At 32.3% G+C, this 14,028-nt stretch overlaps 1 protein-coding gene across 1 annotated transcript; it reads right to left on the reverse strand.

The window, feature by feature from the left end:
• Nucleotides 1-6,110: 6,110 nt before the first annotated feature.
• LOC111711888 (uncharacterized) lies at nucleotides 6,111-10,178 on the reverse strand. The gene is made up of 2 exons (XM_023486345.1): nucleotides 10,073-10,178; nucleotides 6,111-8,014 (listed from the first exon to the last, which is right to left on the reverse strand). Exons 1-2 carry the CDS (start codon nucleotides 10,119-10,121, stop codon nucleotides 6,252-6,254), a joined length of 1,812 nt encoding a protein of 603 aa, XP_023342113.1. The 5' UTR covers nucleotides 10,122-10,178; the 3' UTR covers nucleotides 6,111-6,251.
• Between the last annotated feature and the right edge of the window lie 3,850 nt (nucleotides 10,179-14,028).

The following is a 14,028-nucleotide window of genomic DNA, read 5'->3' on the forward strand; positions in this document are numbered from 1 at the left end:
TTCTCTATTGGTTTGTTGGTTTTCAATTGAAACGTCTGAACCAATCGGACTCTCAAAGATTCTTAAAATGGTAAATCATCTGTTTCTTTGTGTAATGGGATAACTGTAAAACATCTCAAGAAGTAAAAGAACATATTTCATAACTTCAGTATTTTAGACTTTTAAAGCATTGTATAACATGGTAATACTTGAAGTTTATGTAAACTACGATAATTGGCTGGAAGTGCTTCTTGAAATTTGGATTTGATTTCAATCTTTTTAATTCACAATCTTAATATGCGAGTCACTCTGAAATTTCGGGTGAAATATGTCTATCAAATTTCAATTTTTTCTATTTTTCAGATTGGTTGGTCGGACCTAGTGACAGATCTAATCCTGTTCCAAGCTTAGTTGATTTGGTCCTGAATAGTCTTTGATATCAGGATGCCAACACTGGTGCCTACACTTCTTTGATAATCNGTTCAAAGAAAACCTCAAGCTGACGTTATATCTTACGAATTATGTAATGTAAATTTACGCTAATATATTACGTAAACTTGAAGTTCAATATAAACCTAAAACTAACGTTACCAACCTTTGTAAAGGTACGTAAGCTTACGTTATATAGATAACATTTACGTTATATAACGTTCTGTAACGTTACAATTGTTGGTACATTCTGTAACATTGAATTACGAAATGGTTTAACGTTAGTCACGTAAAATGGTTTATAGGGCTTGTATATTGTTGTCATCTAGAGTTTTAGCCTTTAGGTTATCGCATTTTATTGCGAACATTACTTTTGGAATAATTTTTGAAACTATTGCTGTTTTTAACACTGCAGCTAAAAATTTTGTTTCGGCGGAGTTTACCATGTATTTTTCTCCATCTTTTTCCAATTTGCGATTGTCTCTGTTAGCGTTTGAGCGGACGAAACATATATTGTATCAGACGAGTTAACAAAGAGGGCCGTAGACAATTCGAAAATGTTTATTTCTTTCATGATAATAGTTTAGGTTTATGCCGTTGTAAATTTTTACCAGGTTTGTATCCTGTAGACCTGGTTTACAGAGTCGTGCTGGGTCAAGGCTTAGGTCCTTTTTCAGACTGGATCCCTTTGACCTGAAATGCTCTTCCCATTCCACGGAAGATAGGGATTTCATAACCATCACAAGGATTGAAAACCATATCCATTTTTCGTTCATCCTCTTTAACTTTTCTTCCTTCTTTCGCCTAAAAAAAAATTTACTGTGGTTTTTATTGAATACAAATAATAGGTTCATTTTTTTTTTTTTAAAAAGAGAAATGTGAAATTTATTTAATCCTTATTAATTAAAGTCTTTATTTTAAGAGTAAAAATGGAAGACACCGGAAGAGAGAATTAGCTGCGGCAAAAATGCGCTCAGACTGGAATTTTGTCATAAATCTTGCACGATGGGACCGTAGAACGTTTTAGTAAAAAAATTTTATTGAAAAAAATGTTGGAAACAATGTAAATGAATCAGAAAGTGATCTGCTTGGATTTTCAACAACAAAGGTAACGATAATTTAAATTATAAGGCATTGAACTACTGACTGAAACAACCAGTGAAATATTACAAACAACTTTTCCGTCTAATTTAAAAATTGTGCACCTTAAAAATGTCTGATTGGTATTAAATGAATCCTGGAGTTTTAGTTTTTCTTTACAATTAGGATTTCCAGTCAAAAATTTTTGCACTAAAATTGTGCTAAAATTGCGCAAAGATTTGCTTATGTTTCGATTTTAACTTTTCTTTTCAAGCAATTCCCGTTCCGTTCTTTTACTAATCGTTCCAATATTTTTAAGAAAGCGTTCTCAGCTTTTGTTTTTTTTTGNTTCAAACAAAAAAATTGAAAATAGTTTGTAATGTTAACTTCTCTTTAACACAAGTATAAGACAAATATTCATGTCATTCATAAATTTATGTGATATAAAATCTCATCTAATTGAAAGTATTTCTGACAAAAAAATTAAAGATGAATAAGATATTACAAAGGGATGAAAGTATTTTAAACTGGCGACTAGCTGAGTTTATGCAATTTATTTCTATTAATTATATTAGTGATAATTAAACTATTATATAGATTTGGACTTGAAGCATACTTTGTCTTTTTCAGTCTGTAATACATCATATTTTTTACAAAAACAAAGATTGCGGTAGTTTAAATATTTCTTGTTCCAAGATTTTTATTTATCCAAAGTTATTTGAATTTTTACGTTGGAAAGCTGTGATCTTTTGATGCTGAAATTTCTCCTATTAGGTAACAAAAGTGAGGAATTACTCCCAAGTTCTCCAGTTTTGGTGATTTGCTTAGAGGAATTTCCGGGGAATTTCTTGAGAACAAGTTCTTGTGACTGATTTAAGCGAACAATGTATACATTTTTGTTACACCCTGGGGATCTAGGGGCAAAAATAACTGCATGTTATTTAATTATCAGGAAAGAAAAATGAAAAAAATATATAAAGCAAGAAAATTAAATNTAGGGGTTTTTGGGTCACTAGACATGTAACATGCATGCAGGGAGGATAAAGAATTGATCACAGATAAAGTTTTTATACATTGTAATTAGATACACATGGGATTTAGGCAGGATAAAATTTCGGTGGGTGGCGAAGGATGAGAAATAAAAATTTGCAGAAAATTATCAATTTTTCCGGCTTAATCTTGCCCTGGCCTGAGTTAGCAAATTGCTCCAGGGTTTAGACTTAATGGAAGGTTGGTATCTCTCATCTGTAGTTACAGGATGAAATTCCTCCTGTAACTCAAGATTACCAGGCGCTGGTAAGAGATCTGTAATGTCAGTATTTATAGAATCTGAACCTAATTTGTCATTATTTAGGACGGAAACAACCAAAGAAATCTTTTTCTGCAGAGAAGATTTAGAAGAGATCTGTGATTCTTGAGCTGGTCTGGAGACAGATATATTCCTGGGCCGAGAAACTTCAGAATTAAGGATTAGATGATCAAGTAATTTGCTTATCTGAATGGTTTCTATATCTTTTACATACTTGTCAGAATTAATGAAATATTTTAATTCCTTCCGAGAAGAAAAATTTAAAGGCCTATTCTTTTGCCCATGATGTCTCTGAGCTCTTTAGACAATTCATTAAAATTTAAATATTTCATCGCAGCTTTTATATTTTTTAATATAATCCTCCTATTTGTGAAAATTCAATGAATTTAAGCCGCATCTCAAATCACTGTACCCCGGTTTCAATTGAGCGCCCGCCTAAATCTTAACATATTCAAAACAGTTTTATGTAGAACCAACCATATTTGAGCCCCGGCTTAAACTGAAGCCTAGGCTCAAATTCTTTGAATTCTGCCTCTAGTTGCGGAAAACTGTTTGGTTTTGAATTATTGAAGTTTAGACAGGTAGAGAAATCCATTGATAAAATGGATTTTTAACCATTAAATGTCTCATTTAGCATTTATAATTAGATATTCAACAGTTGAATATTATGCAAAATATTATATGGATTTGTTTTTTTGATTCTGAGATATACCAATTTAGATTACTAAAGATGAATAAAGATTAACTAGAATAGACAAATTAATCTGTTTCGCATAAAAAAAATATGAAAATTTCGCATTTCTTTGCAATACAGATTGATGTAAAATTTCGTGAAAAATCGGAAACTTTTGCAGATTTTTCGGGTAAGAGTCGCCCAATTGTTTTTCTTACAAAACTACACAGNCACTGTGAAATTATTTTACTTTTAAAAAATAGTAATTCAAAAGGTTTTTTTTGTAATTTTTTTATGCACAGGGTAGGTAAAGGGCGGTAAAAAGTCTGGAGTGTATAAAAAAATAAAAATAGCCCATAATTTTTTATGACTAAAGCTACAGAGCTAAAAAATATATTTTTAAAAAGCACATTAAAAATGGATGTAAAAATATGTGTCACATTGATATTTGCTTTAAACAAAAAAAATATTTTTTTCACCTTTTTTGACATTTTTTTCAACCCTCCCTGGCACCCAAACTATAAAAGTTATCGATCTAATTTTTTTCAATGAGCTGGCCATGATAAATTGGGCTATGAACATGCATTTCAAACCTTTACCTTTAAATAAAGATTCAGAACCCCCAGCATTTACACGGTTAAGCTGTACTTTTTATGCTTAACTTGTCCGCAGAAATACATCTTGTTGATTTGATTAAGTTGACAGATAGTATTGCTCGCAGTTGGAGAACATATATATATATAATATACATACGTTATATACACCCTGCCTTGTAGGCAATGTATATTTATATATACATCCGGCCTTGTAGGCAATGTATTTTATATTTATCAATATTAAAATAGCTGAAAAACACACAATTTGCATATCTCTTGTTTTGTTGTATATCTAGGTTAGAGTTAGATAACTTTAGCCTTTAAAGGGAGTATTCGCGAAAAATGATGGGGGGGGGTATATATAGACTTACGGCGAAAAATAAACTCTTTTGATAGCTACTAAAAAGATAAGTCTTAGCAGAGCAATTTCAATAAAATGAAAACTCGAAATTAATGGTTTCTAGGACTGTTTTACGCACAGACAGAGGATTGGGAGACGAGCGGTTTCTATATGGCAGAAAACAAGCATTTAACCTAATGCTCCCTTTCTATAAGGCAGAAATCAAGCATTTAACCTAATGCCCCCTTTCTATAAGGCAGAAAACGAGCATTTAACCAAATGCTCCCTTTCTACAAAGGCAGAAAACGAGAATTTAACCGAAATCTCCCTTTCTACAAGGCCGAAAACAAGCATTTAGCCTAATGCTCCCTTTCTTTAAGGCAGAAAATGAGCATTAAATCTAATGCTTCCTTTCTCTGAGGCAGAAACCAATCATTATGTCTGATGCTCCCTTTTTTATAAGGCAGAAACCAATCATTATGTCTAATGCTCCCTTTCTATTAGGCAGACACCAATTATTATGTCTAATGCTCCCTTTTTACAAGGCAGAAAACAAGAATTTAATCTAATGCTCCCTTTCTATAAGGCAGAAACCAACCATTTAACCTAATGCTCCCTACCCAGGTAGTAAGCTGGATAACAGGAATCATGTCATTATCACAAACTCAAATCGTCTAATCCCTATATGTATCTTTGCAACAAGACAGAAAAACATTGGAGGATGGGGGAGGGGTGGATAGTGTTGCAATGAATAATTTTCAATAATGCATAAACAATTTAGTTTTTAGATTTTTTTTTTATTCCAGATTTTTAAATAACAGGACAATTGATCATATTCTGTATTTTGTTTAAGAATTTTTTTTTTTACAAAATTTTTGTTTCAAAATTCATATTTTAGCTATCATTATTCTCTACCCATTTTCTCTGGCAGTGTTGTGCAGGTACTCCTAAAACTTAAAACAAGTCAAAACCGACTTATTATTTCATACCTCTCCCCCCCCCCCCCCCCCCCCCCAGGATGGTTAATATGCAGTTTCGATAGCTGACCAGGAAATATGTAGTATTAACATAGTATAAACATTTAATATTTCAAACTTTTTACTAATTAATCTAAGAGTCTTCATAGTTTGAAATATCTAAGGTCCACAATATTAGATTGCAAAGATAATTTAGAGATTAGAAAATCAGACTTTGTGACAAAACTCAATTCCTATAGTATCTATGCAGGTTTATTGCAGACATTGTTGTAATGAGAACCTGAACTTCCCTTTATCAGCTGCATTGAGTTACACATATCACTGTCTGCAGTAATTTTGAATCAAATTTAATAAAACCTTCTAGCCTTAGCTTCATTTGGGTAGGTTCAGGATGATTTAGATGGACCCCCTAGGAAAGGAACACCCTGATACCAATGACAATCTCTCTTAGAAAGTTTAGATTGTAACTTAGATTATTTGATCCAACAGAATTCATAGTTTAAAATATTAAAGTCTGCAACATTGTGTTTCAAAAATCAGAGTTTGTGGCAAAGATTAAATTCGTTTGCAAAAAACTTTTTACAGATTTCAAAAGACGAGCACAAGAGCTTTTAATGATGTATCAATTGTCATAATTGAACATCAAACATGGGATATGCTAGCTGGGGGAGGGGTCAAATCGACCCCCCATGTATCTTGGTTTTCAAGTACCAAAGTAGGGATAGGGTTTCAATAAATATATATTTATGTATTAAAAACTCTTTACACAATTAAAATAATGTAATAACTTTTAGGGTTTTTTTGTATATAATTTTGACACTATAAAATAAGTCTTTATATCTTAAAACAAGCATTTGTAAATTATGGTTTAACATATGTATAGCCCAGATGACCATCCCATTGCAGGCTTTATGAGTGAATACAATCTGCATCTAAAGAAATTGCTCTGTGCATATCCGTCATAGAATGCCCAATATTCACATGTATTAGAATCTAAACATTGTATTACACATTCCTCAAGATTTTCAGCTTGCTTACTTCGATATGTTAAGGATATTCTTGATCCATCTTGTTGACAAGGTAAATCGGGTTCTTTTCCACATTCTCTTGGTCCGGACAACCATCCCTTATTGTGTCGATTGAAATCATAGCAAAATCCCCAAATGTAGCATTGCTTGGTCCAGCAATTGTAGGACCAATAGTCACAATGTCTACGAGCTTCACATCTATCATCACAGTCATCTGCACTGTCAGGACTTGTAAATCCGTTTTGTACTAAAGATCTAAGAGTTGGCAGTCCATTTGTAACCAAACAAGATGTTGAATTAGACACACCACGAGGACTTGTTGTTGTCACAGATAATTCACCAGGACTTGAGCCAGTACTTGTGGCAGTACTGGTATCCCGTTCATCTGGAAGAAATGTTGGCTGAGTTGTTGAAGTTGGAAGGAAGGTGGTGGATGTTGAAATAGATGTAGGCACAGTTGAATGTGTAGGAGCAAACGGACATGTTGGACTCTCATCACCTATGGCCGCCATGGCCAGTCTATTTACAGTAAGAACTCTTGCATTATTTGATAAGCCAACTACTCCTGTTGCAGTGTTTGTTGCTGAATATATTACTCCAGGATTAGAATAGTGGTTTACCCTGGTTTCATGTCCTGGGGTTCTAAATGACATTAATGTTCTATAACCTGTTGTACCAGTCCCCTGTTCAATTAAATGCCCATGTCCATCAGAGTAAAACGGATTAGTAATTTGATCAGAATCATGATGACATCCAAAGTTGTGTGCTAACTCATGTCCAAAACTAAAACCCCCTTGAGCACAATCTTTCCTTGTAGCGGACAAAGTTTTTCCAGTTTTCAAGCCATTGAAATGTGCAGCACCACATGAAGTCATTGAAGTTACCAAAAGAATTGCAGAATCTGCGCAACCCAAGAGTTCATTAACTGATCCTTTCATAGTTTCAAAGGATTTGATCAGTTCAAAAGGATTACTATTCTCTTCAATTGTTGCCTCCTCCAAACCATGAAGGAAAACTTGAAGAGAAACCTGACTGTTAGCATAGCCTTGATTAGTTTCTGCAAGCATTTGCGTTATGAATCCAGGTATATCAGATGTTGCTTCAGCAAACTTTCTTGTGTAGTAAACCTTTACAGAATATTTTACTAATGAACTAGGGTCTACTGTTCCATTTAAGACCAGTTCATCAAGTCCTATTCTAAATGCTACGGCTGGATCTTCATCAAGTGCAATATCTATGTTACCAAGAGCATTTACATTAAACTTTTTCCAAACATGTCCATTGGGACCACAATTCTCTATTGTAAATGACTGACCAGTTGCCAACACTTGACAATGACCATGAGTTGCATTGGTTTTTCTATTTTGTGTTAAAACACAACTTGCTTCACTACTATTGTAATGAAAACAGCCAGGATCACCGCCCACAAGATTACAAAATTTAACAGTTATATCATCAGGCAAGGTCAGAACCATTTTACCAAGAGCTGTATGGTCCATTTCCAAAGATTTGCATTCAGTTACAGATTCATCTGAGCAGCAAAGTGGTATTTCTCCATTAAAATTGGCTGGGTTTATGGAAGCCAGCATATCTCCTTCAACTCCTGAAATTAAACAGGAATGAAAAGTGCTAACTTAATGGAACTATGATTTTACTGCTACTATAGTAGTTAAATATGATTTTACTGCTACTATAGTAGTTAAATATGATTTTACTGCTACTATAGTAGTTAAATATGATTTTACTGCTACTATAGTAGTTAAATATGATTTTACTGCTACTATAGTAGTTAAATATGATTTTACTGCTACTATAGTAGTTAAATATGATTTTACTGCTACTATAGTAGTTAAAAACCAGTAATGTACTTTTTGATTTATTGTAAAACATCCCTTTTAACCATAGTACTTAAATTGGAGCTGTATATTTTTAAGTCCACTGGGTCTTGAAAGTAGGACAATTGACATGTATCATACTCCCCTATCTCAACTATAAGGGTAAAATCATTGGGGGGTTGGACTAAATATCCCCGCCCCCCTATTTCATCTTCATTGGACAAAAATAGCCCAGTCGGAATAGGGCTAAGCTTCTAGAAATTGCCTTAAAAGAGTTAGATATTAAGCATTTATAATAATAAGAATATTTCACCAAGACATAAAATCATAAATTACAAACTCTCTTCAGAATTATTACATCTTTTAAGTCAAATAAAAAAACTTTCCACTCTTTAAGTACATATTCATATTTGATTGAAACAGTTTACTGTAAAGCATTAAGAAAGAGTATTCTAAGCCTATTAAAATAAAATTAAGCTTGTTTATTCGGCCTTACTTTGATCAAGTCTTGTTTAAATGAAACTGATTAACTTGCCAACATTTATATATAAATTTAGCTTGTCTGTTTGTTTGTATTCAATAAACGTCAAAACGGCTGAACCGATCGTACCCAAATTTATTGTGGGACCTCACGTGACCCCAGGGAAGGTTAATGAAACTAGTTTGCAAAAAAAAACATATTTCTGTGCAAATTTAAAACTCTAAGGTTGAACAGTAATCTTGAGATAAGTTTTATTATGATAAAATCCTAATAAAAAATGTGAAAAAAAATGCAAAATATGAAATTATTAGATAACTCTATGTTTTTGCTTATTTTTGCAAATTTTTTTGGGAAACCGTTTTTTTTAGCAAATCTGAATTGGCCTATTAATGAGCTTTGCAATATGTATTATTTTGCCATATTTATATTTAAAACTACTGTATCCTGTACCCCAGCAGGGATAGGGTTAAATTTACCCCCTCCCCCGCAAATCCTGGTTTTCAAGTACCCCAGCAGGTGTAGGGTTAATATATCTAAAAGTGTAAAAATGAAAAAGGCAAATATTTGGTTTCAATTTTTTTCTTCTTAATTTATAATTTTGGATAATTTACTGCAAATCAGACGGATGTAGAAGACCAATTCTTGCGACATTACTGTTTCTCTGTCTGCTTGTATGTCGATCATAACTCAGGAACCCCTTGACCCATTTGAGTGGGGATTTCGGGAGAACCACGGGAATGTTCTTAGCTTGGTTTTGAGATTCTAAGTTGAGTGGGTCCATTTAGGAAAAAAAGGTGAAATCATAATTTACAACCAAGTGGGGTAAAGGGCGGAAGTAATGATGAGTACCCTGGGCAACGCTGGGTTCTCAAAAAAACATACTTATGTTGTTGCAAATTGGAAATTCAAAATATTGTGTTTTTCTCAATAACTCTTAACAAGATGATGAAATATGATTTAGAACATGAAACATTTCAACATTAAATTTAATTTACTTTAGATTGAGTCGATAGAGTAGGATTTGAAAGTTGTAATTTTGACACTTAACATTTATGTCTCAACCTCTAAGGAAGATTTCCACTTCTATTAGATAAACAAAAATAACCAGAGCTGAGAACTTTTGTGCCGTATACTTATAATCTCGATGGCATGATCTCTATATGTATAGTGGGCACTTTTAAATTATACAACTCTAACTAAATACACTGCAGAAGTAATGCTGCAGTTTAGAATTGGAATCTTAGGTATATTGCTGGGATATCGAATACAAATTTAATTAGATTGATTAAAGATCGATAGAATTTAGTTTCCAGCTGAGGATAGAGTAAAGATGAATAGATCTTACCTAATATTATGACAAGTGCAGACACAACCTGCACTAGTGGATGCTTCATTGTGAATGATCCTAGGAGTTAATAGCACAGATTTTATTAACCCAGTCACAGCTTTAACCAGTCTTTTTAATTCAATAACAAATAAAACATGCAGGGCTTTTAACAGGTTACATTATACTTGGACAAGAAATTAAACCATAATTAAAACTAAAAGCTAATACATATATTTATATGTATACATATATAAACATAATATGTATATTTGTTAAATTGAATATTTAAAAAAGTTTCTGTTTTGATGGCGCAACTTTTACTAACAAACATCCTTACTCATTCATAATAAGCTCAACATAAAAACAAACTAATCTGTTGATCTATTTAAAGCAACAAACTGGGTTTTATTGCTCTTAATTACCAAGTATAGACTGCGGTGAATTAAACAGGATGAGAACAATACAAACAAGGGAACTAAGTCTTTGCCAAAATTCAGATTTTTAAAATCCCTATTTCTTTACCATCCAATGTCATAGATATAGATATGAATTTTGATGGATCTAATAATTTATAGTTTGAAATATCATCTGGTTGTAGAGAAAAAGAGAATAGAAAATTGGGATTTGTGGCAAAGACTTAATTCCTTATCTGATCCGTCTAAAACATTTGAAAAACTATGTCAAGAAAAAAATGTTTAAAAGAATTGTTGCTGAAATTTTAAAAATTTTAAAAATATTGTCAAAAAAGAAAATTGAAAGGATATTTCAAATCCTTTAATTGTTTTCTTTTACTAGAATTTTTCTATAGTTTTAAATTTACAAACTACAACAATTATTTTAAACAATAAAAACATTTAAAGGTGAAGGTGGATACGTTCCAACTTTTTCTAGCCGTTCCCTTAATGGTTAGTTCCAACCGTTAAACAAGTAAAAGTTCAAATATCTGATAATTAAAAGTTAAGAACAGCATGTCCATTTGTTAACGACATTTTCTGTTTTTTTTAATTACTATTAAATAACGTTTTTTTAATTTTATTAAGGGCGTTAACGATGCCAGAAATTTTTTACAGCTATGCCGTTAAAGGGAGTGTTATAGAAGTCTCAATAACTCAGAATGATAACATAATTTCACAAGTTTATTTATTCATATGTCACTCGTTTAACATACTAAGAATGACTAGTGTAAAATCCGAGATTGAACAAGTTTGCGAAATATCAGTGAAACTGTTTGCGCATTTATGCAAACTCAATTCTAATTTTAACATGTAGGACAAAATCATATTTTCTTATAACTAAAAGACTATAGGTTGTAATATCTAAATGATTTGTTAGAAATTAAATTGGTTTTTTACGGTCTAAGTTGTATGTTGCAATTTTCTGCATTTTTATGGGCGCTAAGTTATTCGGTATGAGACGCCTTTAACAATTTTCTCCTTATATAGACGCAACAGATATAAGTAAGATTAGTAGCGATCAAAAGCTCTTTTTTATCGCATTAAGCCTATACCCCCTTTCATTTTTCGCGAACACTCCCTTTAACGATCCTTTACAATATTAACGTATTATGAAATCGTTAACAGTGTAAAGTGCCGATAAAACTTTGTTGAAGGTTAAATTAATCATTAACAGTCCTTTACAATATTAACCTTTTATGATATCGTTAAATGCGGGGAGTGCCAATAAAAATTTCGTGGAAGGTTAAATAAATCGTTAACGGTGCAGCCGTTAATGGTCTACTACAGAAGACGACATTTAAAACCTTCAAAACAATGCAACTTTAGGTTAAATAATTAATGAAATTCACCTACTCTAAGGGACTTTGTACATAAAATCAAGTGACCCACTGTTTTGCAGTTGATAACTTAGATTCACAATGGTACCCAATGATTTATCCATTTTTACATTTTATAATTTTGAATATTTTCAAAAGTGTTTCTTTAACAAAAAATAGACGAACATTCCGCAATAAATAAGGTCGATTTTACACTTTTAACACGTTTTTTAGTACACAAAGTGATGCACTCTAATCGGTTACTAATTGTACAAGACAATTAATCCATTTTCAACGATTAGTCTGTATATTACAGTACTCGGGGTGATTTCTGAAAATATTTATTTTTATAAAGGCAAAAATAGGTTTTTAATAAAAAAACTGAATAAAACTGTAGACATAATTTCAACTTTTCCGTTAAATAGTACCATTAAGGCTCTGTTTGATTACGAAGGCACGACATATTTTTCTCTTTAAATTGATTATTATAATTGTGATTTCTCTGGAAAGTGACTCGCTGAGTTTCCTGATGAAACAATGGAGGAAATTATCAAAATTCAACACCTTTCGAGATACACATACGATGATACGACTACATTATTGATCAAATACAGGTGTTGGGTACTGATGTGAATTCGTCATGTCCTTTTTATTTAGAGGGCTGCACCCAAAGAATATATATTAGAGGGGAATTTACTAGAAAAAAGTGTTAAACGGCAATTTTGTTGTACTGTTTCCATACTGCAGGTGTACTTCACATATTTATGCTATATAACCTTTTGGGCCCTGGAATATCATTTCACACAGACTCTATGCCTTTCACTTTACAAACGATGATTTTCTGTTATAAATATAAATCAAATGATGTTTTTTATTCACCTAATTCATTATAAAGTTTATTTAACAGCTTTAAAAAATTCGAAATTGAAATTAATAGTCTAGGGAACATACTGTATTAATGTACTCTACTGCATATAATTTGTGAACATTTACATGATTTGTACACTTTGAACTCCCTTTTAGGCTGAAAGGGACTGAAAGGGACTGAAAAAAATCATACCGAGAGATTCTTAAAATTCCCCTCTAATATATATTCTATTCTCTATGGCTGCACCTCATTTTAAATCATTTGAAAATCAGTATCTGTAAGAGGTACTATTGCAGTCTTTTACACAGCAATATTTTATCGTTAATAAACGGTTCTAAGAAAACTGAGCGAAAAAGATACAAAACCTCCCCATACACTTGTACTCCGAAAGCGTACTGAATATTTAATGCTTGTACTGTATAAATAGGCCATAATCTCTTAATATCCTTTAAGAGTAAACTGTCCTACGTCTCTAGATCCAGGTCCCCCTGCTAAATACCTAATTTTCCCTTAAATCATTGTGTTTGTCAATTTCTTGAGCTTTTGTGAAAGGAGTCAGATCTGATGTTTACACAGTTTCACATTTAAAGTTTTAAAAATTTATAAACTTGAAAAATTTACTAGAAATATCTGTTTAGAATATCAAATGCATATTCAGGGGGGGAGGCTATGGAGGTTGGCCTCGCCCTCCTTGGTCAGGGAAATCTATAGTTTTTAGGGGGGGGGGGGCTCCCTTTCCTATATAAAGAAAAAAAATTTAAGCCCCCTAAGTGGAAAAACGTCTAAATATGACTCTGTAGGATATGTTACTGTTACTAATATTTGATAATAAAAATATTTTTATTAATTTCACTTTTAAATATTTCGTTTGGCTATTTTAGAATATAAATAATTTTCAACTACAGGGTGTCCCAAAAAACATGGGAATTCAGTGACGAATTCGATATCGTCTTTGTTATGAATTAGCATTGTAATACCTACTTTCATAAGCCATAATATTATTATGTCTGCTAGAGTTTATTTTATGAAAAGGGTAAAAGACTGTAAAGATGAGTCTATAATGTCTCCACAAGATGAACAGTGAAGACTGACAAGTTTACTTTGTTTGTATACTGTAATTTTTTTGTCTTATTAAGTACAACCGTATGCAGTCAAAACATAAACAAACAAAATGTGAACACAGCAGACGAAACTCTTACAAATTACAGCTTTCTCAGTAGGTATCACCATACTAAATCTAAGAATTATTTGAAAAGACGATATCGAATTCGTCACTGAATTCCCATGTTTTTTGGGACACCCTGTAGTTTATATATAGTGGAAGAAAGTTCCAAT

Source organism: Eurytemora carolleeae, unplaced genomic scaffold (assembly GCF_000591075.1).
Source record: "Eurytemora carolleeae unplaced genomic scaffold, Eaff_2.0 scaffold1207, whole genome shotgun sequence".
In the NCBI taxonomy this organism is placed as follows: domain Eukaryota; kingdom Metazoa; phylum Arthropoda; class Copepoda; order Calanoida; family Temoridae; genus Eurytemora; species Eurytemora carolleeae.

Coding starts and splice junctions, on each gene's coding strand:
- LOC111711888 (XM_023486345.1), bottom strand. CDS start 10,121: ATGAAGCATCCACTAGTGCAGGTTGTGTCTGCACTTGTCATAATATTA. Junction 8,015..10,072: donor TGCACTTGTCATAATATTAG/GTAAGATCTATT, acceptor GTTTAATTTCAG/GAGTTGAAGGAGATATGCTG.